Source organism: Oreochromis niloticus, linkage group LG18 (genome assembly GCF_001858045.2).
Source record: "Oreochromis niloticus isolate F11D_XX linkage group LG18, O_niloticus_UMD_NMBU, whole genome shotgun sequence".
Classification (NCBI taxonomy): domain Eukaryota; kingdom Metazoa; phylum Chordata; class Actinopteri; order Cichliformes; family Cichlidae; genus Oreochromis; species Oreochromis niloticus.
The window spans coordinates 23,287,528-23,310,254 of record NC_031982.2 but is presented as its reverse complement, the minus strand read 5'-3'; the positions used below and the strand labels follow the sequence as shown (position 1 = coordinate 23,310,254).

The window sequence follows — 22,727 nt, the reverse complement described above, 5'->3', positions numbered from 1 at the left end:
TTTTAAAGAGAATAAGCACAAACGTTTGCATTTATTGTGTTAACATTTATTTAAGCATGCTCTAACTTGGATTTTTTTTTATTGTTAATGACTGATTGACTGAAAAATTATATGATCTAATGCGTGAACTTTTTTAAAGGCACCAAAGTAGGGCATGTCAAAAGCATGAGAAATAAACTGGGATCCACCAAGGAAAAGTTACTGGAAACTAACTGCTGTCTGTTTGATCAGTATTAAGGGATATGTCACTCTTTGTTTCACCTTTTATCTTTATATTGGCCCAATCTTTCATAAGCAAAACCAGTCTTTTTACAGTGTGCTTTGCACCTGATCAGCTTGACCCCTCACAGACACGTGCCTTTGCACGAAAATGCAAAAAGTCAAGTTTCTATCATTGCAAGTTCATTCAAGTGTTTTTACATTTTTTTAAAAAAAAAAATCAGCAAAACATAAAATTGCAATGCCAATCAAGAAACTTGAGGCTGACGCCTTAAAGGCATTCATCAAACAGGAGTTTAAAAAAAAGTCTTGGTACAAAGGTTATGGAAATATGATCCTGCCCCTGAGTGTCTTTATAAGAGTGCTGTGCCTGCACAGGTTGATAGACACAACGCTAGAGCTTCAGTCTACACCTGGAGAACAGGCGGTGAGTAATCATATTGGTTTTTACAAACAGACATTGCGCTTGGTTTTCACATGGATGCTTTACTAATTGTAGGTTTATTTATTATCATTTAATTTTATTAGTATAGTAACATTATTACTGCATCTGATTAGTTTCAGTAAGTTTTGCAGTATTTGTAAGAGTACTTAAATGAAAGCAATGATCTAATAACGCATTTTGCTATAAGATCATTTAAATAGATAGTAGAATAGATTCAAATAGAAACAGATTTGATGTTTATTTGTTTTGAATCTTGCTTCCTAAACACATCTGGGCATTGGATGCATATTAATTCACATTTTGTGGTCAAATGGCCAAAGCTAAGTAGTCCTATTTTTGCAAATAGGGTAACATTTATTTACCAGGTAAAAGTGCTGAGCTTAAAAGATTAACGATACATATAGGTAAGTCCAGTCAATGTACAATATTTGTTCAAGGTTCAAGGTTTAAGATGTGAATCAGGAACGCATGGGAGGGGTTGAGGCACCATAACCACAGAGCGATAAGGCCTGTAATGATGATTGCAGGGAAAAACTTACATTTCTTATATTTATAAATGTATATTTTTTTTCAGTGCTGCCACAACAGACCTCACCATGCGGTTCAACACTCTGTTCTTCCTGCTGATCCTTTCCTGCGTCTGTCTGGCATTGGCACAAGGTACAGCAATTTTAAAGAAAGAAATCTGAAAACAGTGTCATATATGCAGCGTGCAATAAAGAGGCGTGAAGACACAGCAGAGATAAAGGTTGTTTTATTGCTGAAGAGTGTGCGTGGGTAGATGTTGCTTCACTGCGTACTTGTCTTAAACAGTATATCTGTGTTGTGCAAATTTTATCACGTTGTTCATGAGACTGAACTGGCACTAAATGGTGATTTTATGTTTTCAGTGTCCTATGATAACTGCTGTCTAAAGTATGTGAGAACGATGAGCCACGGTGCTCAAAAACACGCAGTAAAGTACAGACATCAGAAGACAGATGGAGGCTGCAACATCCCAGCTGTAATGTAAGTGGATGTACAACACATAGTGACGTTATTATTGTTAAATAAACAGTCACAAAACTGCTTTTTTGATTGCGTCTGCACTGTAGCACCCATCACACGATGTCTTTCAGGGATTCCTCTGACTCCCAGTAATTATTTCTTTAGACGATGTCTGTTTTATTTGCATTGCTGCTAGAAATAATCCTCAACTGTGCCAATTATCTTTCAGCTTCACCATGAGGAAGGGCCGTATCTTCTGCACAGACCCAAATGACAAGTGGGTTAAGGACCTGATGAAAGCAATTGACGAGAGACAAGAGAAGCTCAGTGATACGGTAATTACTAAAACCATTTGGCGGCCTGAGGATTTGCTTGCGCATTTTTAAAACTGATGTTCACACTGTTATCTCTGTTCTTAACAGCGACGTCGACGACATTCAAGGAGAGGCTGAGGGCAGCTGCCAGCTAACATTGGCCCCCGTTCATCTTTCTGCCATCTGCTGTCTCATAAACGAGCAACATGTGGTTTTATGGCGGTTTTTATGGTGTCTTACGGGAGGCGGTTGTGGAGCCCTGCCAAGAAATCTTGTAGCATTACTTTTGCTTTCACTCTGTGCACATATAAGGGTCAAACGCTTAAAGTTTCGGCACTTTGCTCTTTTTGGGTTGGACTCGTCAAGCTAAATGGCCACAGAAGAATTAATACCAATGCATGGCTGGAAATATTTCAATGAATTCACTGAAAATATTTGCTACTGTTTCTTGCCTTTCAAGACATGAGATATTCAACAGGCTGCTTAATAATATAAATTGTCATTGAGTGTAAATGTTGTACTATTTAGAATAGCTGGCTCTTATGTAATTTGTCCAGCTGCCTTTCAAACGCAAGTCTTTAAGTAAATTACTTGTTGAAATCAGCATAAATAAAATAGGAGTCATAATTGTTTTAAATGTTAATCTTTTCATATATTTTCATGTATTTTGTTTGCACGTTTTACTACAGTATATGTACTCAAATAAACATAACTTTTTGTATCATGGTCACAGAGGTTTTGATGTTTTCCTGCTGTCACACAGTTAATCACAGTATATGCAGAATGGGATGAATTTAAGTTTGAGTAAATAAACAAGTGGGACTTAAAAACCTTTGGTAAATGCATATTATCATATTATTTTCACACTGCGTACCATCCGTGCCAGTATATATGTCTACATGTGATGTGGTCTCTTCAAGAGATTTCATGAGGCTGTTTTAATGCTCCTCCCTTACTTAATTCAAATAAAACACTTCTAATTCTGGGTGTGCAGTCCTAAATCAGTTTTAGTAAACAGCCCCAATCATAACAGTTTTGAAGTTTAACTACTACTTCAATAATACAAAGAAGGCTCCAGTACAGAGATTACTATTAAAGTTTGTGTTAGAGTGATGGATGCACAGGGTTTGCCCTTGCATGCTCTGATAGTCTTTGTCCACCTCCAACAAATAAAATTGCTGCATTCTCTATTTTTCCTTCCTTAGCTTTTAGTGGAGCTTCAAATTGAATTGCTTTGCACAAAATGCACAAATTCTTCAGTCTAATAATAACAAAAACAGCGACTGTAATATAAAGATTTAAATCCTCTGACACAAGGAGGGAGACAAAAAGGAAATTCTAAAGAAAGAAATCAGGCACAGGCAAATCTTCAATGAAGTATCTGTGAATGATGATTAACAGCAGTATGATCTGAGTTGACAGTGCTGGGCACATTCATCGATCTGTGCTACTGCTGAGACTTGCAAGTGATAAAATCTCGCTGTGAGTAATGTAGGTGCTTTCACACAATGCTGCTCTGCAGAGACCTTTTTTTTCTTGCATGCAACAAGATGAAGCAAGTTGGTAAAGTATGGCTCATGTACTAATTTTCTTGTGTTTGTTGATTAAAGAGCTAATATGAACACTGCCGACAGCTCTTCCCAGCTAATGTGCACGTGAGGAAGAAGTGAGAATGATTGGTATTGCTAACAAAAAAGAACAAAAACTTTTTAGCACAGGGCAATTGAGATTTTAAAAAAACGAATCTTCCTTGCATGCAGTCGAAGTATTTGTTTGAAAAGGTTGCCAACTTAGCTGAAAGGCAAAAGTGATGGATAGTCTGACAAATACAAAATAATTACTGAGACATCAGTGGCATAAAGAATATTGATGGACATCCAAAATTGCATCGAGTATGATTAGTAGTTGTACCACCATCGGAGGTCAAAGAATTGGGTTGCAGCTTAAAAAGGTTTTTGTTGCTGAGGCTTCGTTCCTTCTTGTTTATACAACAGTAATGCTGATGAATGTGCATGCTGAGGCAGAAAGAGCTGGCTGGTTGGCAGCCTGAGCAGAAATTTTAGCATCTTTGTTTAAGAGGGGGGGACGGGGAAAAACATGAAATCAAAACATGAAAAAGTTATGTGGAAAATCACTCTACACTGAAACAAAAGTGATGCATTACAGGAAAAGTGGTGTTTGAACACATATTAGAGAAGCAGAGGAATTCATGTAGAAACAAAACTGAGTAGAGACTTTTTTCCCCTGTTCATCTTCGCTTTTTAACTGCTGCTGGTAAGCGGCACTTATCTATTTGTGAAGTCATTAAATAACAACGGGAACATAAATGTGTGAATCCCATTCATCATTTGGTTCATTTTGTTTTCAAAAATTGCAAAGTGAAACAGATTTGGTGCCAGATGCTGCCGTGAGTGATGCCTATAAATCATGGTTCTTATGAAAATGTAAAAAAAGGGAAACAAATCAAGTACCTAGATGAAAGAAGTTGCAAAAGATTGCACATAGAAAAGTTATTTGAAATTGACATTATATTTATTACTGTGATAATTTAAGACTTTAATCAAACTCCCAAGCTTGTTTCCACAGCTACTTACTTTCACTCTGATCAGTGAATGCAGTGAATTAAAAATATTTGTCTAATATGTGACACAAATATGTTACAGAACTGTAATGACTGGACAAACATGCAGGTTCAACCACCAAACACTCTTTGGCAGATTTCCCATCAAAAAATGGCCTGAAGGAAATCACAACACAACTTTGTACCTTTTATTTATGAGAGATGTGAGCGTGCTATTTCCGAAAGATGTCGGTTCACATTAAAAAAAAGAAAGACTAAGGCAAAATGCAGTTTTTAACAATACATAGACTTTTAAATATTTATTTACTGAACTTGAAAGTAAACCTGCCGTGCTTATTTTGTGGAGAAATAGGAGAACTTGGGGGTGTTTATCAAAGAAAGTTTGGTGGACTCTGCTGCGCTAAAATGGCCCAAGAAAAAAAAGAAGCAATAAAAGGTCAAGGTCAAAGTCATATTTATTTGTATAGCACATTTAAAACAACCAGAGTCGATCAAAGTGCTTCATAGGCAACCAAAATAAATAAATACATAAAACAACAGATCGAGGACATTGTGGGAAATCTGGAGCTTCAGTTTATAAACAAAGGAGATAATTTGACTTTTTCTCCTTGGCTCTGGATGAAAGCTGTGATGTCCACGACACAGCACATCTTTGTATGTTGGATAATGAACAAGTTTAAGCTTATGCATGAGTTGGCATCAATGCACTCAGTGAAAGGGACTACAAGAAGGAGTGATTTGTAAGTTTGGATAGGCTGGGGCTGAAATGGGACAAACTTGTTTTACAACATGTGTTACAACCACTGGCTGTCCAAATCGGACAGGGGAAACTTTAGAAGCAGATCCAAGATAAAGCGACTGAAATAAACTCAGAAATTGGTGTTTTTTGCATTGTGTTATGCACCAAGGAGTGTGTAAGATTTTTGTTCTGCTCTTAAACAGGTGAATTTTCCACACGTGAGGAGTCGTGCTCAGAAGACGTTGGTTCTTTTTTGATCTACCTTCATATATGAACAAACATTTTCAGTGATAAAGTTCAACAAATCCAGATACAAAGCCTCTCTCTGTGATGAGCGCCTCTCTGGGTGATCCAAGGCGACTTTAATCTACTTGTTCAAGCCCAAAACAGACCAGATGTCTCTCAGTGAAGAAGAAAAAATGAAAAACCTAAACTATGTGCAGTAACAGTCTACAGAAAGTTTTTGAAATTTTGCAAAAAAAACATGGCCGTATGTTCACAGCTGGTTTTGGTAATGTTGATTAAATAGTGAAAAAATGTTGGTATTTTACTATGCTATTTCACAATTTCATCTACCCTTACCAGTAGCGGTTTATAAAAAAATAAAATTAGTATTCATCTGAACTGACTTCAGTTTATTGGTGCTTCATATGGGCCCTTGGGAAAATTGCCCACCGCTGGCCTAAGTCAATCATTTTCAGTCACGTTGCACCACTGCGCTGCCCAGGAACTGCAATCCATCAATTTCTCAGCATTCTCAGCCCAGAATGGTGACTGGCCTACCGTATGTCTGCTTATGAGCCGGTGTATATCATGCTAGCATACAACACACAACAGTGCAAGTATATGGTATATGGTTTAGCATCAAACCTAATCAGGCGCTTAAATCACCCTCACACAGCTAAACATGAACATTTTTAAAAAGCTAATGGCTAAAGCTAGAGCTGCCCAGAGTACAGAGCCAGCCATAAGCTGGCAACCTAGGTATGAGCAAAGCGTCAAAGCACTAAGTGGAAAGTGGACAAAAGACAAAACAGAGAAAAGGGTGGATGTCCTGTCATACTGGTAAAAGATGCGAGTAACTGATATTTGTTTTACAAAAATCTTTTGCAACTGCTTATGTTTCATAAGGTACAATTAGTCAGGTAAAGGTGACACAGCACACAAACTCATCTTCAGTTGCACCAACTTCCAGTAGCAGAGCACTTAAGTTGTTGTTTTTTAACTGAGAGAAGATCCTGTAACTTAATACAGTTTTAGGAAAGTTATAATGTTATTAAAATAATATTTTGCATTAAAAAAATTGTCAGCTATAGCTTTTAGAAAGAAAATGGAAATCTGCAAAAATCGTTATCGGGAGATCAGACTTAGAAAAACCTAGATTTTCAGATATAAATCTCTGTGTCTACTTTAAAAATAAACACTGTTGGGCAAGCTGTGTCAACAAGGTAAGTTTGCTGTTTGCTTTGCAATTTTATTTGAAATGAATAAACATGGAATTAATTTTTTCAAAGTCCAAGAGTTAACAAAACAAAGAATCTAAGCTTCGGGAAAAGATGGATAAAAACCCTACAAACACATTAAAATCATATTTAAAACTCATCACAGATATATGGAGTATTATGATCTTGTGAAACAAAACACAGAAACATGCACGTATTGTTAAAACCAATCAAGACTTTTCTCATTTAAAAATGAACGTGTATTTATGTGGTTTTGATATTTCCACATTCCTGTTACCTTACCAAAAGATGAACCTGGGTCACTGTCAGCCCTCATAACATTTCTGCCAGGCTCAGTTGGCTTAAATGCTCACTTTGTTCAAGCTAAAAAAGAGTGCCAAGTATGGTCACAGAGTGTGTTGGTGTGTACACTGGCATTTACAATAACTTCCTATCCAAAAACAACTCAAGAATGAAACCATTTCACCCTTTAAGCAGCTCCATATGACAACAGATAGATAGATAGATAGATAGATAGATAGATAGATAGATAGATAGATAGATAGATAGATAGATAGATAGATAGATAGATAGATAGATAGATAGATAGATAGAGCAGTAACAAAAAAAATCACAAAAGACGATATCATGAAAAAGAATGTAAAATAAAAAAATAAAGACATTTATGGGGCCATATTCACTGGTCTGCAGGTTTTTATTGCTGAGCTAGGCTCCTAGTAATTGTACCCCTCTTCTCATCTCATGGTTGTTCTTCAGGAAACTAAGCCAAGTGTTCCAAAGCTGGTGCTGTACTCTTTAATTTCTTTAAGAAACAAAAACTACATGATGACACAGACCACAGAGTAGCGCTTGTTTAGCAGGCCATCTGAACCTGCTCTCCATCTGAGTCTGTTCTGAGACTCTCTGGTGCATGTCTGAATGTAACCCACAGCTTCCACAGACCTCCTCTTCTGAATTCGATGTAGCAAAATCCGATATGCACCAGTAATGGGGCTCTGCAAGTTTAGGTTGTTGTTGAGAAGATGAACTTTGGTGATGCCAAGATCCTCCAGCATTGATTTTAAATTTAGATCATCTGACGTCAGGATGTAGTTGGGTTCAGCCAGATGAAAGGGGGTAGGTCTACAAGGTGCATAGGCCTGGGGGTATTCAATGCCTCTCATCCAGTCACTCTCCATGATCTGTGTCATAGTCAGGCGATCCAGTGGAAGTTGCCTCAAGAGGCCCTTGATAATATACTGGCATGACTGCGGTACATAAGAGGGGATTGTATAAGAGCCCTGCAGGATGCAGCACTTAAGCCTGCCTGTGTTACTGGCTTTAAATGGCATTGTGGCAGTCACCATAAAGTAAAGCAAAATACCCATTGCCCAGATATCTACGTACTGACCAATGTAGCCTTTCTCTTTGAACAGCTCAGGGGCTGCATAAGGTGGAGAGCCACAGGATGTGTGGAGGACATCGCTGAGGCAGCAGGATGTACTAAAACCAAAATCACCCACTTTAATGCAGTATGTGCTGGTGTAAAAGATATTCTCAGCCTTCAGGTCCCTGTGGACGATATTATTATCATGCTGGAAAAAGGGAAAGAGAGACTGTTAAAGTTATTTTACAACTTAATAACTGACAGTAGTACTTTTTTTAAGATATGAGAACTTTAATACAAACTCATGAAAGTTTTTAAGTCTCACTTGTTTTATTTTCCAGCAAAACGTAACCTTAGCAATGATCAGCTGAACGTTTCTCTAAACTTACCATATATCTGACTGCAGACAGGACCTGTGAAAAGACAAGCTTGCTCTCCAGGTCTGACAGGCGCCCCCTGGTGCTGATGCGGGAGAACAGCTCTCCTCCGCTGGCATACTCCATCACCAGGTAGAGCCGCTTGAATGTTTCCACCACCTCATACAGGCGTACTATGTTGGGGTGGGCCAGCTTCTCCATGCAAGAGATTTCAGAGGCAAAAAGACCCTGAGAGTGTTTGTCCAAACGTGCCTTATCCAGGACTTTTACAGCCACTCTTTCTGTAAGATGAGAGAAAAGGGGGGGGGAACAGTGAGGAAACCAGAAAAAAACTTTTTCCAGTTTCTTTTCTACCTTTTTTACTGTATTCAATCTTCTTTATCGCTGCATAATCTCCTATAAAAATGAGTTTCAGCACCATTGCCATATTACACCACGTACACTGACTGCTAAGCCCAAAACAATATGGATTAGTGGCTGGTTGAGATTAGCTGTCTTCTGACATCTGCAGTGACCCAGACTGACTGAAGTGATGTCTGTGCATTCAACTGAAAGCTTACATCTAACAGGTGAATCAGGTCATTTGGCACAAAAGCCCCTGTATACTTTGCAGCATATATAAATAACAGAGATACTTAAGAAAGACGTCCCTTATAAAACACCTGCAAACCTTGATTTTACATCTTTATCATATTCTTGTAGTACATCTTTTCTTTTCAGTCTAATTAAATGGGAAATGCAGTGTAATTTAAAGGTTAATAAGGATCAAGCTGGCACATATTTATGTATTGAGTGCTGATAAGCAAATACAACTCAGTTTATTGCCCATGTTTGCTTCATGTATAAGATATGTGGCAGACGGAGCTTTTTCTGAGCAATTCAACATTATACCTGCACTTTAATTGTATATTTTATCTTCAATGAATGTGGCTCACATACTGTTTTCTGCTTTAAATAACATAATATTATTTATGATAACAACAGGAAGTAAAGCTTGATGTAAACTGGATTATTTCTGATGTAAATATTTGATATAATAAGAATGATTTTAAATTTACAACCTATAGTCATTTCCTACCTGATGACCTAAGTTGTGATAATGAAGGTAACAAAAGACAAAGCATCAAAAATCTCACCTTTGGTCAGGTCATGAATTCCCAATCTAACCTGGGAGAAGTTGCCAGACCCGATCTCCCCTCTGAGCTCGTAAAGCCCTACTCGACGTCCAAATATCAGGTCATTCATCACCTTTTCTGAATGGGTCAGATCATACAAGGCCTTTCCAAATGCCGTGTGCTGCATCGCCGCCTCATCCCCCGTCTCGTTCGCTTTTGTCCCCACCTTTTTCCCCAAATTTGGAGACATCACGGTAAAAACATCTTCCTGGCGAGGAATTGTCTTCAAGTGAGCCCCTGAGAAGAAGAAGGGAATCCAGCTGTTATCATACTGTGAGATGCAACAAGAGTTACTTTGAATGATTATTTCTGTATTATACTAATTGACATGTACACATAAAATGCACTGCTGCAGTTAAAAACGTTCAAATTAAACAAAAAAAACCATCTTTGTACTCACATGTTTTCCCTTTTATGTTCTTTTTACTCCTTTCTACGTTTATGGCATTATTTTTGTTGTTTAAATACATGATTCTTTTCGCCTGGCACCAGAGAGTCCTCCAAGTTTCTTCGTTTTCTGTCTTGTTGAATATTTTAGAAAATTAAAAGTTGATAAATTAACAAGAAAATAAATTTCCACAAAACGGCAACCGGAGGAAAAAGATTGTCTGAACAAACACGAGCAGTATGACAGGAAATGAAAATCATCTGCAGGCATCAGGAAAAATGCTCAGAGAAGAAGTTTCTTAGATGATGAACCACTTGTCCAGATGCTGCTACTGCACCAGCTCTCGCCCTACGCTGCAGTGTGTCTCCTCGCGTATAATCTGGAAATACAACATAACGCCATGTAATCCCAGAGTGTTGGACTCCTCCCACGCAGACAGACAATAGACAGGATTTGGAGGCTTCTTTAAACTCTAGACATGAACTAACCTCTGTATATCATTGTTAGGGGTCAGCCAGCTGGGGCAGGGTGATTACTGCATCTTCAGCTGGCTCAGCTGGACATGCATTCCTCAGATTGTAGCCTTTATTGAAGACAAGCACGGATCACATTTTGACATTACCATTTAAACATTTTATCAAAATAATTATCATACTTGTCAAATTGCGAACATCGGCTCTGATAACTCAAAATACTCATTGTTTTCCAATAGAATTGCAAATAAAAACAGTCAGCTAAAAGCAGTGAGAATAGAGTATGCGTGCCTTCTTTGCCTTGTGACTGGGCTACAGAGGAAAGCAGTGACCCAGACATTGACCATGACACCAGACAGATACTTGGCCAGACAGCCCACACACTGATATGTGTTATCAGTCAGTCCCGTCAACCTCTGCTACCCAGACTGGACACAGGGACCGTCTGGCAGTCACTGTGCATAAGCTGCTTGTTCATGTCACAAGTGAGTCTCTATAATCCAATCACAATCTCAGTGATCATCCAAGCACGTGTATTGTAGTCTTCTAATAAAGAAGAGATCTGTCTGGGAATGTGAATTAACTACAAAGGGACTATTTCCTGATACAATATCAGGATGAAGTTACAAGAAATTTGTGATCTGTTAGCGTATGGTTAAAATTACATTAGATGAATTGAATACAGTTGTGTGATTGAAAGGTTTTTTAATGGTAATCCAAATGGGCCAATATCAAGACTTGAACCTAATGCAGTTTAAAAACTATAAGAAAAAAAAAGAAAAAATGATTTATGCTTCCTCTTCAAATATTATAAAACAATCTATTTAAAAACAAGTATTCCAATGACCTGTGTATTTTATATTCACAAGAACTTCACAATGTGAGTAAAAGAGCCACACACAATGCTTTGAAAGACTCTTAAATGGAAGCAAACTGAAAGTCAGTCTCACCAATAACATCTGGAGGTTTTTCTACTGTCACATAGTCACCTGTGAACTGATTTTATTTTGGCTGTTTCCAAGTTTAAACATAAAAAACAAGCTCAAGTAACCTCCATCTGTGGAGGAAAGGGTGGGATCCTAATACTGGACTTTGTGATCAGACAGCATGCCAAAAAGCTGCACTATACTTTGCACCGATCGGCCATAACATTAAAACCACAGACAGGTAAAGTGAACAACCCTGACTATCTTGTTGGAAAACAAAGATCTGCTAGAAAATCTTTGGTCCTGGCAATAATATGAATATTATTTTGATAGATAGCATCCACCTGGCTACCCCTGGTGCATCCTCCACATCCTTCAGCCCTGCATGTGCTTAACTCATCTGGTTTGTTGTGGCTGACCAGGATGTGACTTTTATAAACAATGTTCCATAATTTTCTTTAATGCGCGACCCAAACTTGATAACCTATGTGGCCAGATTGCATTAATACAAGCCAGAAACTTACTTTGAAAACCAAAAGCAAAGCAACACACCCTGTGATCTACATAATCAAATCAAGTAACTACTATGAATGTAACATTACCAAGATTATAAGAGAATTTCAAAGAGATGTGTAGTAAATTAAAGAAAGGAATCAACAGCTGAAACTGCTGTAGGGCTGTCACCTGAATAAAGGTGTCTGAGTGCTGATGGCAGTCTTGACGTTGATCCACTGATCCTGGTGAAAATGAGGGGATCACATCAACACATCAAAGAAGGATTAACACCTCGTCGAGATACTAATTAAAAATGAGCAAAATGCCAAGATTACCAAACAGCTGAATGCTAAAGTCAAGATATCTGAAGAGGAGAGAGAATCGAGGTGTTATTGACCTGACAAAGCATCCAGATCCACTTTTATCAGAAGTAATATTGACCTAAACTTGTATCTCTACAAGTTTATCTTGTAGTACTTAATCTCTCCACTTTCAGTGAAGATTAAAAGCAGAGGGCACTTCTGAGGGGTTTGGCCATTTGGTGTCATGTTGAATAAACACAAAGGTGCTGGAGTTTTCTAAAGGTGAGGCTCAAGCCCCCATGCTGATTCTGTTTATGTGTTTGGGACAGATTTTGTTTTAAGTCAGAGGCGCTAAACACCTTCCCCCTGAGATAAAAGATGATTAATGCCTTTGAATGAGCGACACTTTAATGACTCAGGGATACTTAAGCACTTCATTAGCGTGAGCCGAGGCCCGGTCGACACACTCGAGCCAGCGTGTCCTTACAGCAGGAACAGAAAAGCTGTAGAGATTTCCTTTGAAGTTGGCTTCTGCCTGGAGAAGCATGGAAATTTGATTAGCTCTCACTTTTTTTGACACCGCCCCTCTTTGAGGATTTTAGGTGACATTTGGGGCTAAAGCTCAATCCCTTATAAATATCTGAGGAGGGCAGAGGGACACTCAGGATCTGGCAACTGAGGAGTAGATTTGGACTAAAGCCATGGATATACAGCAACCTTTCCTACTCTTTCTGTGCGTCCTCCACTTGACCTGTAAGTGTTGTTTGCATTTTGTTTTCCACTGCAGCTGTGATGGGTAGCGCAGAAGGTAATCACTGACTCAACTGACACAAATTCGCTCAGATACACGAATGATCGCCTTTTAAATTTAAGTAGCTGAAGGTGTGATGCTGAGATCAAGGATGGGTTTAAAGATTAAAAGTAATATTTTTTATTAAAATGTCCTCCACAGAATGATCTTTTTCATGAATAAAAGACTTGGAAGAAAACTGAATCCTGTACAGCTCATCTGTAACTGAAATGCAGTTCCATGTTGAATCACCAGGGGAAATGTTGTGTGCTGCTTCTTGTGTTTTCCAGTGATGGGAGTGCTGAGCAAACACATTGACCACAGGAACCTGTTTACACAAAGAGTGTGCTGCAAGAGGCAGAGCCACTTTGTGTACATTGGACAAGGCAAGGAAACACATTCCTCCACATGTTTAAAAATCCCACATCTTTCCACTGTACCCTTTATAGAAACTTAAAGCAAGGTTTCCTCTGATGTGTTAAAACAGGTTAAAGCAGGCCTTGAAGCTAAATGATGAGTTTAGACTAATGCAGTTAAAAGGACGAACATTGTGTGCTGTCTGTCTTTAAATCGGCCTCGTTTTTCTTTCTTCAGACATTTTAGGAAGTCACATCAGTGTAGATGTAGGAATGTGCAGATCACATTGTGGGGCCCCAACAACACCATCCTATGAAGCAGGAAAGCAGCAATACTCAAAATATTCTTCAATGCTGGACTTCCTCAAGAGCAAAAAAGTAAGTGAAAGCTTGCATTATCATAAGAATAGCTGCAATAACAATATAGAAAAAGTGCTGCTTTGTAAATCTAACATCTGTGGGGTTACTTTGCACAAACTTATCATTTCTATCATTTATAATGTGACACTAGCATTAGCAAGGTATTAGCAAGCGCTTAATTCATCATTTATATATCATTACTCCTACTTAGTATAACATCTGTTACTGTTACACCATTTACAGCTATCACTGTTACTACTTCACTGCTAGAATCGCAATCATTATCACAGTCATAATAATATATCTATATTTATAAATGGCATACTAAGGAGGAGTAATGCTATATAAATGATGAATTAAGCGCTTGCTAATTCTTTACTAAGGCCTTAAATATGTCTAATAGTGTCACATTGTTATAAAGTGCTCCCTTATTATCTCATAAATCTGAATCTACAATAAACGCGCAGGTGAGCACACGGAAACATGTTTCTGCCTGTCTGATTTAAACAATAATTTCCCCGTGGCTTAATAAAGACGAGGACACGTGGACCCACTGCTTCACAGAGCGCAGGTCCGCTGAACCACCTGCCTTCATGCGGCGTGACTCAGGTGTGTGAGCCGACTGGGATGCGCGTGGATCGGCTTCTTCTGTTCGAGGGACCTCGAGAAGTGGAGGTCATCGAGGACTGTCACTGTGAGATCAAGCTGGCCCAGTGCATCCGAGTTCCTGGACTGAGGACATACTTCTCTGAAACACCGTATGAGACAGTCATTGACGTGGGAGGATGTTCCCAGTCGAAAGGATCCCCAGGTGTGTGAATGTGTGTGTGTGTGTGTGTGGGGGGGGGGTTTACATGCCTAAAACAACAACAGACAAAAAACACGAGGAAGACGTGTTTAAGCGAGCATGAAGCCGCCAGTAAAATTCCAAATGAGTGATTTGGAAACAGTCAGTTTACCTTTTGTCCCACTTTATAAGGCAAGAGTATTTTTTTGTTTACTGCATATTAAGAGTCAGGAAGTGAATCAGTAATAATTCTGAAATACATTAACACACATAGATTCAACACATATATAATATTCATGGGTATCCTGATAGGTACAGTTTAATTGACATTGCCTGTGTAATTTTGAGTTAGAGAGGTCTAAAAAAAACGCCACACACGGTTGATGAAGAGATGTTTTCCCTTTATGAAATTATTTTTAAAAAATTATTAGAATTCTGTTTCAGGGACCAGACGACATCATCCCGTCTTTTTAATATTTCTGCTACCCATCACAGATCATAATCCTGTTACTTTTATTATCAATCATTCACAGATGGATTCTCCTGTGTCCCCACAAAGTTTGAATCAGCCTTGGTGGAAACCCCTAACGAAGTGGATCTCATACAGACTGTGGCAGCCTGTGAGCTGAAGGAAAGCTGTTACAGGGTTCGATACGTGGAGTATTATTATGAAACAGTCCACCATGCAGAGGGAATCAAGGAAGAGAAGCTCAAAGTAAGTGTCACCTACAAGCTATTACTACAACTTTAATTTTCCACAAAATCCCTACCCTTCCATTTTAATTTCAAACCCAGCCCTTTGCAATAAACATAATTCCTTCTTTCATTAGCCCCCATGCCACAGTTCACACTGCAAGAAGGATTCACGCTTGGTGGCAGTTTCACACTCTTTTGTAGTGAGGTCAAGAGGAAATGGGGCTCTAGCCAGGTGCCAGACAATAATTAAGTATCTTTGTTCACCGCAGATAAGTGGAAGACAGCACTTAATCAAAACAACACACTGGCTGGCTCCGTGCATCCTGGGTGTGAAGTAAATCAGCATGGCCTGCATGCGTATTCACGCACAAGCACAGACTTGAGGCTTTGATTGTTGTAGGAGAGCAGGAATCTCTGGCATAATTTTAACTTCTTCTAAACTGCATAAAGAAGGCGAATGAGTCAAACCAGGTCAATACTCCCACAACACTTTACTGTTTCTTTGCACTTACAAAAACGTTTCACTTTACAATGACTTATTTAATTCCCAGGCCGACTGATATCAGAAAAAAATATTTGAAAGCACCATTGCACAGATTTGCATGCCATGCTGAAGCAAATAAGGATTAAACACCAAATTCACAAAAAGAAGCTTTCTACCAGCCGTACAACTGCAAAGTAAGTCAGTATCTCTGATTTTAACATCACGTTTATCTAATAGACGGTAAGGATTTAAGTTAAAGACTCGGTTTGGGTAGTCTGCCATGTCCAAGAACCAAAGGTGCGAGTGGAGCACCAACACAAATGGCCTCTGCAGGTGGTGAATCAAAGCAGTGCTAAACATGCTAAGCAGCAGCTGGACCCCAACTCAACTGGGTAAATATTTGCGAGCAGCTGTGAGCTGATTCCTCTTTCTCTCTGTTGCTAATTTTCTTCAGGAAGTAGATGTGGGCAGATGTTTGGGAAGCTGCACTACAGGAAACCGATGCCTTCTCAGGTATGTGTGAACACAGCTGCTCCACACTGCCTCATGCACACCTCATAACAATTACTTGTGAGCTCTGACGCCTTCTGCTCTCAGCGTGTTGACTTTGGGGTTAATTCCTACACCAAATGTTCTTTTTACACCTTCTACTTTATTTTGAGATGTTTGCAGAGAACCAGTGTTAATGCTTTATCTTAACCATATCAAAATAATATAAAATCCACCATCTAAATTTACCCTACACTTTGTAAGGCAAACGATAGATAGAATTTATTACCATAAAGAGGTGCAGCATTTAACAGATTTATTCAACCACCACCTAATGCAAGGTTTACAGCTAAGTTAATAAGAATCTTTCAGCATTTTTCAGGTTTTCTCTGATAGTTAATCCACCAATATGTGCAGGCTCTTTAATCAAAAATCATATTTTATTGATAAAATGTAATAATTTATCTTATCAATTAATTTTCTAGTTTACCGTTTTACAAAAAAGGGAGGAAAATTTAGCACATTATTAGTTTTTGATTAAGGTGCCAACTTACAGTTATTAACTTGCCTTTCTGAGCAGAAAAATTCAGCTTCAGTGTTAAATATTTTACTTGACCAATTTCTTCTTAACAAACTCAAGTGTGCCAGCTCAAATTTTAGTGTAAAAACTGGATTTCAGTTTGTTATTTGCCTAATAAATAACAATATATTTTTTAGTTAGAAAAGTGTTTTGGGCAGATTTGTCAAATATTTTTCTTCTTTCTTCTTCCACGACGGGGAAAGACGTTGTGCATATATAGACATCACAAGATCCACAATTATCCTACTGTAACTTTCTTACTGTACTGTACAGAATGGTACAACATGTGTGAGACCAAATACTTGTACATTTTGTCATACTGGCAATAATGGTAAACTAGATACAAAAATTATATTTAGTTCTATTTCTGTACATTTTCCTATAAAAAAAAAAACATGTTTTGAGAGATAAATGAAATGCTGCCTGCGTATAGCAATAAAGTGATTAGTGATTTTATTCTTTTTGCCTTTTTCTATGTTTTTGTTGCAGGAGTCCATCTGATCCAGAAATCTGCCACTTGTGGTCCGAGAGACAGTCCAGTTCCTGTGTTCCTCAGGGATATGAGAGCCACAGCTTTGTAAACCAGTATGGGCAGATTCGTACAATCCTGTCCATCACGTCCTGCCATTGTCGAAACTAATCACAGCGCCCTCTGCTGGAAAAAACAAACAAACAAACTTGAAAGACTTCAAGAGGTTGCCACAGTTGGGCCCCATATTTACTGTAGCTGTTGATGACCCCACGAAATAGTGAATATTAAAGTGAATTTTTATTATTGTATCATATGTAATATATGTAAGATGCTAAATTTGTAAATAAATTTAATACAACAATAAACGAGGACTTGTGCTTAAACCATTGTACAAATACTGAGAATGCAAAAGAAACACGATGGGAAAAAGTTAAAGATTTAAATCTAAGATCTACGATCTAATTTGAAAAAATGAGTGTGTGATCCTCTTTTTAATTCATGTATATTTAGTAGAATTTGTATTTTTTTAAAAAGTATGTAAGCTAAGAAAAAATGCGCTATAGTCTTTAAGATGATCTGTGAGTCACTTAAATCTGAAATATTGTGAAGAACAAATTCTAATTCTAATAATGTCATGATGTAATATAAAGATATTTGGGTCTGTGTTCCTCTCCAGATGCATCATAAAACACACAACCTTTTTTTTCTTCTTCTTTTCCAATAAGAAGCTTTGGAGAAGCCTCGAAAAGAGGCGCAAAAAAAGAAAAACAACTTTGCAAATGCCCCCTTTGAAAAAACACGTGCTAGTAGCGCTTTGTTTTAATACCAACATGTGAACACTCAACTTTGTCATCTAAAGAAACGTTTTATGACCTGCCTGCAAAGTGTCATGCAGAAAAAACTTTGATCTTTTACGTGTTTATTACAGCGAGGGAAACAAATTTCTCTTTTTGGCCTCAGTTTGCCTTTTGCGCCTGGCTAATCGTGCATAAAGATCAAAGGCAGCAAATGGTTTCCTAGAAACACTGAAATAATATGTTTAACGCATAATTTAGACCTAAATCCATCTACAGTTGAAATATGTAAATAATATTTCTATGTGAAAGAAGATGACATTACTGAGAAATTATTACTCTTGAATATAAAATGAGAAAATTGAACTGAACTGATTTTTTTATTAGACTTAATGCAGAAGAAACCTGCAGAATCAGTTCCACTTGCATCGCAGTGAGGAGCGAGAGTTCAAGAACAAATAACAATCATAATAATGTTGCAGACAATAACTCATTTGTGCAATAAAAAATGATTTCTGATTGGTCTGATTGGCCCAGAAGAATACTGTGGCGCGTTTTCCAAAACCTAAACTGCAAATGTGGCGATCATCCAGCTGAACCAGCGCTTATGTAAATCTCACAGTGTTCCCAGCGACACTTGACTTTTTGTCAACCTAATGGTTTTTTCACCTAAGACACTGCGCCCGCTATTCCAGATTAATTGATTCATTTAGGCGCAGTTAACCTCCCACTGTGAGTGCATGTCCTCAAGACTTCACCTCCGAGCTTATTCCACCTTCAAGTTTAGATTTTTGCCTCTTATAAAATCATCCAGGCTGCTAGATATTAAATATGCTTAATATCACTGAACGGCATTATACAACATACTCAACAATATACTGTATTCTCAGTGAGAATTTAAACTTTTCGTAGGCTGAGGGTAGTTTATTCGAGCCTTTATTGCCAGACGCAGGCTGAATGGAAAGGTCACACCTTTTAACGCCCCCATTAGTCTGCGTTTACATTCGCTCATTGCTGATTTACATTTGCGACCAAATAGCATCTTTACTGCTGTTTACTGAGGGCCTGGCGGCACTGGAGAGGAAACGGGGGCATTTGATATAAAAGTCGGCCTTCACGGATCCCACTGTCACTCCACGCAGCTCGCAGATCGAAGACTTTGGCTCACCGGGAATTTACTCACGCGACAAATATGCTGAAGTTTGTCATCAGCTTCGCCGCACTGCTGTGCACGGCGGCTGCCGTGTCGCTTCACTACCCGAAGAACTCGTTTACCCCCGCGACAGAGTCCGAGGAAGTCCGCTCAGCTGCTATAAAGAGACTTTTGGAGGTTTTCGGGATGGATGACCCCCCTGCGTTTCATGGACACAAACAGCCCCCTCAGTACATGCTTGATTTGTACAACGCGGTAGCCGACGTGGACGGCGTGACCAAGGATCCGCATCTTCTGGAAGGGAATACTGTGCGCAGCTTCTTTGATAAATGTAAGATCTGATGTGTCCCCGCATGCGTGCCAGGATGGCTGCTATGGAAGACACTCTGATTTGAGCCCTAACCCTCTCATTTCTATTGCAGTGTACAGTGATCAGGTGGAGTTCAGCTTCAATTTGTCAATGGTCGCAAGAACAGAGAAGATTCTCGCTGCAGAGCTCCATCTTTATAAGCTGAGACCTCAGGCACCCTTGACGTTAAACAGACATCACTTCAGCCAGGTATGTAGACCAGCTGTAGACCGGTATTTAAACCTGAGTGGCTGAATGGCTGTTTCTAATTCTGTCTACATTAATTTGGCTCTTTCAGGTCAGTGTTTATCAGCTGCTTGACTCCAGCACAACCAATTTTACGCAGAAGAAGCTGCTTTCCTCTCGACTCATCCCAGTGCACTCCTCTGGTTGGGAAGTCTTCACAATCACACACGCAGTAAGTATCACCGACTCTTTAAAGCCCACAAATATCTGCTTTGAGCTACACTGGACAGTGGAGAGTGCTGAAATAAACCGATGACCTTTCCTTCTGAAGGTGCGCTCCCGGATGGTTGATGAGGGCACCAACCTGGGACTTCAAGTGGTGGTTCGGACACTGGGAGGGAGCCAAATGGATAAAAAACTGATCCGCTTTGCCTCAGGGCGCCACCACCATCACAGCAAACAGCCCATGCTGGTTCTCTTTACTGATGATGGCCGCTACTCTAATCCTCTTGCGAGCAAAGGTGAGATTTCTACTTTAATGTCAGTTACTCCCAGTGATATTAATTAAAAGTGAAGATAGCAGCCTTGTAGATAAGATTTAAAGTGGTTAAAGGGAAACCAGCCTCCAGTCTCTATATTCATAAGCACAGCAGCCTTAGTTTTAGTTTTAATGGAAGAGTGAACTAAATGTTCACTGAGGTCAGTGCTGACAATATTTCCATCCACATGTGCAACCAGTATTTTGCATGCTTATGAAGGAAACACTCACGTACGACTGGCCTGTGACTGACTGGGAGTATGCTTACAATTCAACAGCTTGATGAAAAATGAAGCTTTCAGTGTTTTGTGTGTCCCACTTAAGGGCTTTAGATGTTATATTTCTTTGCACTCTACATTCAAACTTCTAGATCTACTTGTCCATCACTGCTTCCTCTTCTGTTTATGGAATGTACTTAGTAACAGTTCAAACATTGCATTTTTAAAACAGTGGATTTCTTTCTCCAGATTCAGATGATACAGCAGAAACTTCCAACCTGCCCCAGACTCCCATGTCCGGTCCACCTTCCCGTAGTGCTCGATCTCTGGGCTACGATGCAGATGGTGCAACCACGCACTGCCAGCGGTTTCCCCTCAACGTAGACTTCGAGGAGATCGGCTGGTCGGGCTGGATCGTATCACCAAAGGGGTACAACGCTTACTATTGCAAAGGCTCCTGCCCCTTTCCTCTGGGTCAGACCATGAAACCAACCAACCACGCCACTGTCCAGTCCATCATCAATGCCTTGAAGCTGGTGAAAGGCATTGAGACGCCGTGCTGTGTGCCCGACAAGCTCTTTTCCATCAACTTGCTCTTCTTTGATGATGATGAGAACGTGGTTTTAAAACAGTACAATGACATGGTGGCTGGAAGCTGTGGGTGCCACTAACGTTAACTAGTCACTGGTATCGGGCTGCGAAGATTAAAAACTGTAAACATTGTAAATAGAGCTTGGTCAGCTGACCCTGGAAACTTTGACTGCAACTATCATGTGCCCAGTCCTACATGTGACACTGTAGTATATGTAAATAATGATAAATTATAATATATGAAAGTAATTGAAATGATATTAAATAATCAAAGGAATGTTAAATAAATTTGTAAATCTGTATTTTTTATGTTTTGTGTTGGGATATATTTGAATAAATATTGTAAATGAAAGTCTTGTTTATTGGCCCTTGCATCAGTCTGATGCATCAGTTGTGAGGCTTAACAAAGCTTCACAATTCAAACCAACCACCAAAAAACAAAAACTCTAACAAATGAAATATGAAAAAAAGGCTTGTAACCTTTTTGTAAAGTATAAATTTAACTTGTTGACCTGCTATGATTACAATGGATGTAATTTCTTGTTTCTTAGCGTTCACCTTTCTCTCCTGCCTTGCCTTCCCTTGCTCATGTCTATATTTATTTTATGTTTCTAATACTTCCTGTTTTTTTTGTGATGAGTCTTTTTTGTGTGTCTCCAGTTACTTTAAGCTTCCTTTATTTCCACCCCATGTTTTCCAGCTCTGTGGACTTTTATAAGTTTTCAAAAATCTGTATTAAAGCTCGTCTTTTGCCTTTCAGAAGTGTTTCTCTGGCTCCTCTTTTTGAGAAAAGTAATCCCTAACGTTGTGCTAGATCAGGCTCATCAGAATTCAGTATCGCTAAATAGTTCATGTTACGATCGCGTTATTATGTATACATGGATGCATGTAATGCATTTTTTATGGCACTATACCACCACTTGCAATATTAATGTATCACTGTATGTAATGACAGTGAAGGCATCTTATCTTATGTCATTCATCTGCACTGAGTATATTCAGGCTGTTTGAATACTAACTTTACAAACAAGAGGCCTCCACTAGCCTACTGGACATCTTCCTTTTCACCACTAGAGGGCACTGATGTCCAAAGGGGTTTCCCCGATTAGGTAAGAATTGGGTCCAGTGAGCACAAAAGGCCATCCTCCTACAAACCATCCTCTTAACAAAAGACATTCCTGAAATAAGAGTATGTATTTGAATCTAAAAGAAAAACATACATTTAGCTATACTTCTCCACAGTCTTGTAATAAAAGCCCTTATTGGGAAGGTTATAATGTCTATCATAGTCCCTGTTGTTTGGTTTGTTTTGGAATCAATTATATATTTACAATGGTTATAATAACTATACTGGTTATGGTTAAGATTAAGTTTTTAAGGGTGAAAGTAAATCTTAGTTAAACAGCAAACATAGAACACAATGTCTTAGGTAAATACAGTGGTAATATAATATGACTAAACAAATAAATTAATAGCTTATCAAATGTGATGTAACAGCAAAATGTTATATGTTGTTATATGATGATTTTAAAAAGTATTCACACATTTACAGTTAAACCATTTTCCTCTGCAAACAGTAATTCTCATGAGTTGCAGTGTCCTTGACTTTTGTTGTTAATGTCAGTAAATTAACT

At 38.7% G+C, this 22,727-nt stretch overlaps 4 protein-coding genes across 4 annotated transcripts; 3 read left to right on the top strand and 1 right to left on the bottom strand.

The window, feature by feature from the left end:
* Positions 1-591: 591 nt before the first annotated feature.
* On the top strand, positions 592-2,795 carry ccl25a (chemokine (C-C motif) ligand 25a). Its single transcript, XM_003448480.5, has 5 exons — positions 592-646; positions 1,239-1,324; positions 1,555-1,672; positions 1,881-1,986; positions 2,074-2,795. Exons 2-5 carry the CDS (start codon positions 1,261-1,263, stop codon positions 2,101-2,103), a joined length of 318 nt encoding a protein of 105 aa, XP_003448528.1. The 5' UTR covers positions 592-646; positions 1,239-1,260; the 3' UTR covers positions 2,104-2,795.
* A 4,628-nt stretch (positions 2,796-7,423) lies between these two features.
* LOC100694067 (serine/threonine-protein kinase NIM1) lies at positions 7,424-10,392 on the bottom strand. The gene is made up of 4 exons (XM_003448529.5): positions 10,067-10,392; positions 9,628-9,903; positions 8,504-8,772; positions 7,424-8,322 (listed from the first exon to the last, which is right to left on the bottom strand). Exons 1-4 carry the CDS (start codon positions 10,134-10,136, stop codon positions 7,567-7,569), a joined length of 1,371 nt encoding a protein of 456 aa, XP_003448577.2. The 5' UTR covers positions 10,137-10,392; the 3' UTR covers positions 7,424-7,566.
* Positions 10,393-13,570: 3,178 nt separating this feature from the next.
* pnhd (pinhead) lies at positions 13,571-17,608 on the top strand. The gene is made up of 5 exons (XM_013273304.3): positions 13,571-13,774; positions 14,291-14,567; positions 15,077-15,258; positions 16,178-16,236; positions 17,282-17,608. The coding sequence occupies exons 1-5, from the start codon at positions 13,670-13,672 to the stop codon at positions 17,430-17,432; spliced, it is 774 nt and encodes a 257-aa protein (XP_013128758.1). The 5' UTR covers positions 13,571-13,669; the 3' UTR covers positions 17,433-17,608.
* Positions 17,609-19,242: 1,634 nt separating this feature from the next.
* admp (anti-dorsalizing morphogenic protein) lies at positions 19,243-21,582 on the top strand. Its single transcript, XM_003448531.5, has 5 exons — positions 19,243-19,542; positions 19,634-19,770; positions 19,859-19,978; positions 20,078-20,267; positions 20,752-21,582. The coding sequence occupies exons 1-5, from the start codon at positions 19,251-19,253 to the stop codon at positions 21,171-21,173; spliced, it is 1,161 nt and encodes a 386-aa protein (XP_003448579.1). The 5' UTR covers positions 19,243-19,250; the 3' UTR covers positions 21,174-21,582.
* The last annotated feature ends 1,145 nt before the right edge of the window (positions 21,583-22,727 follow it).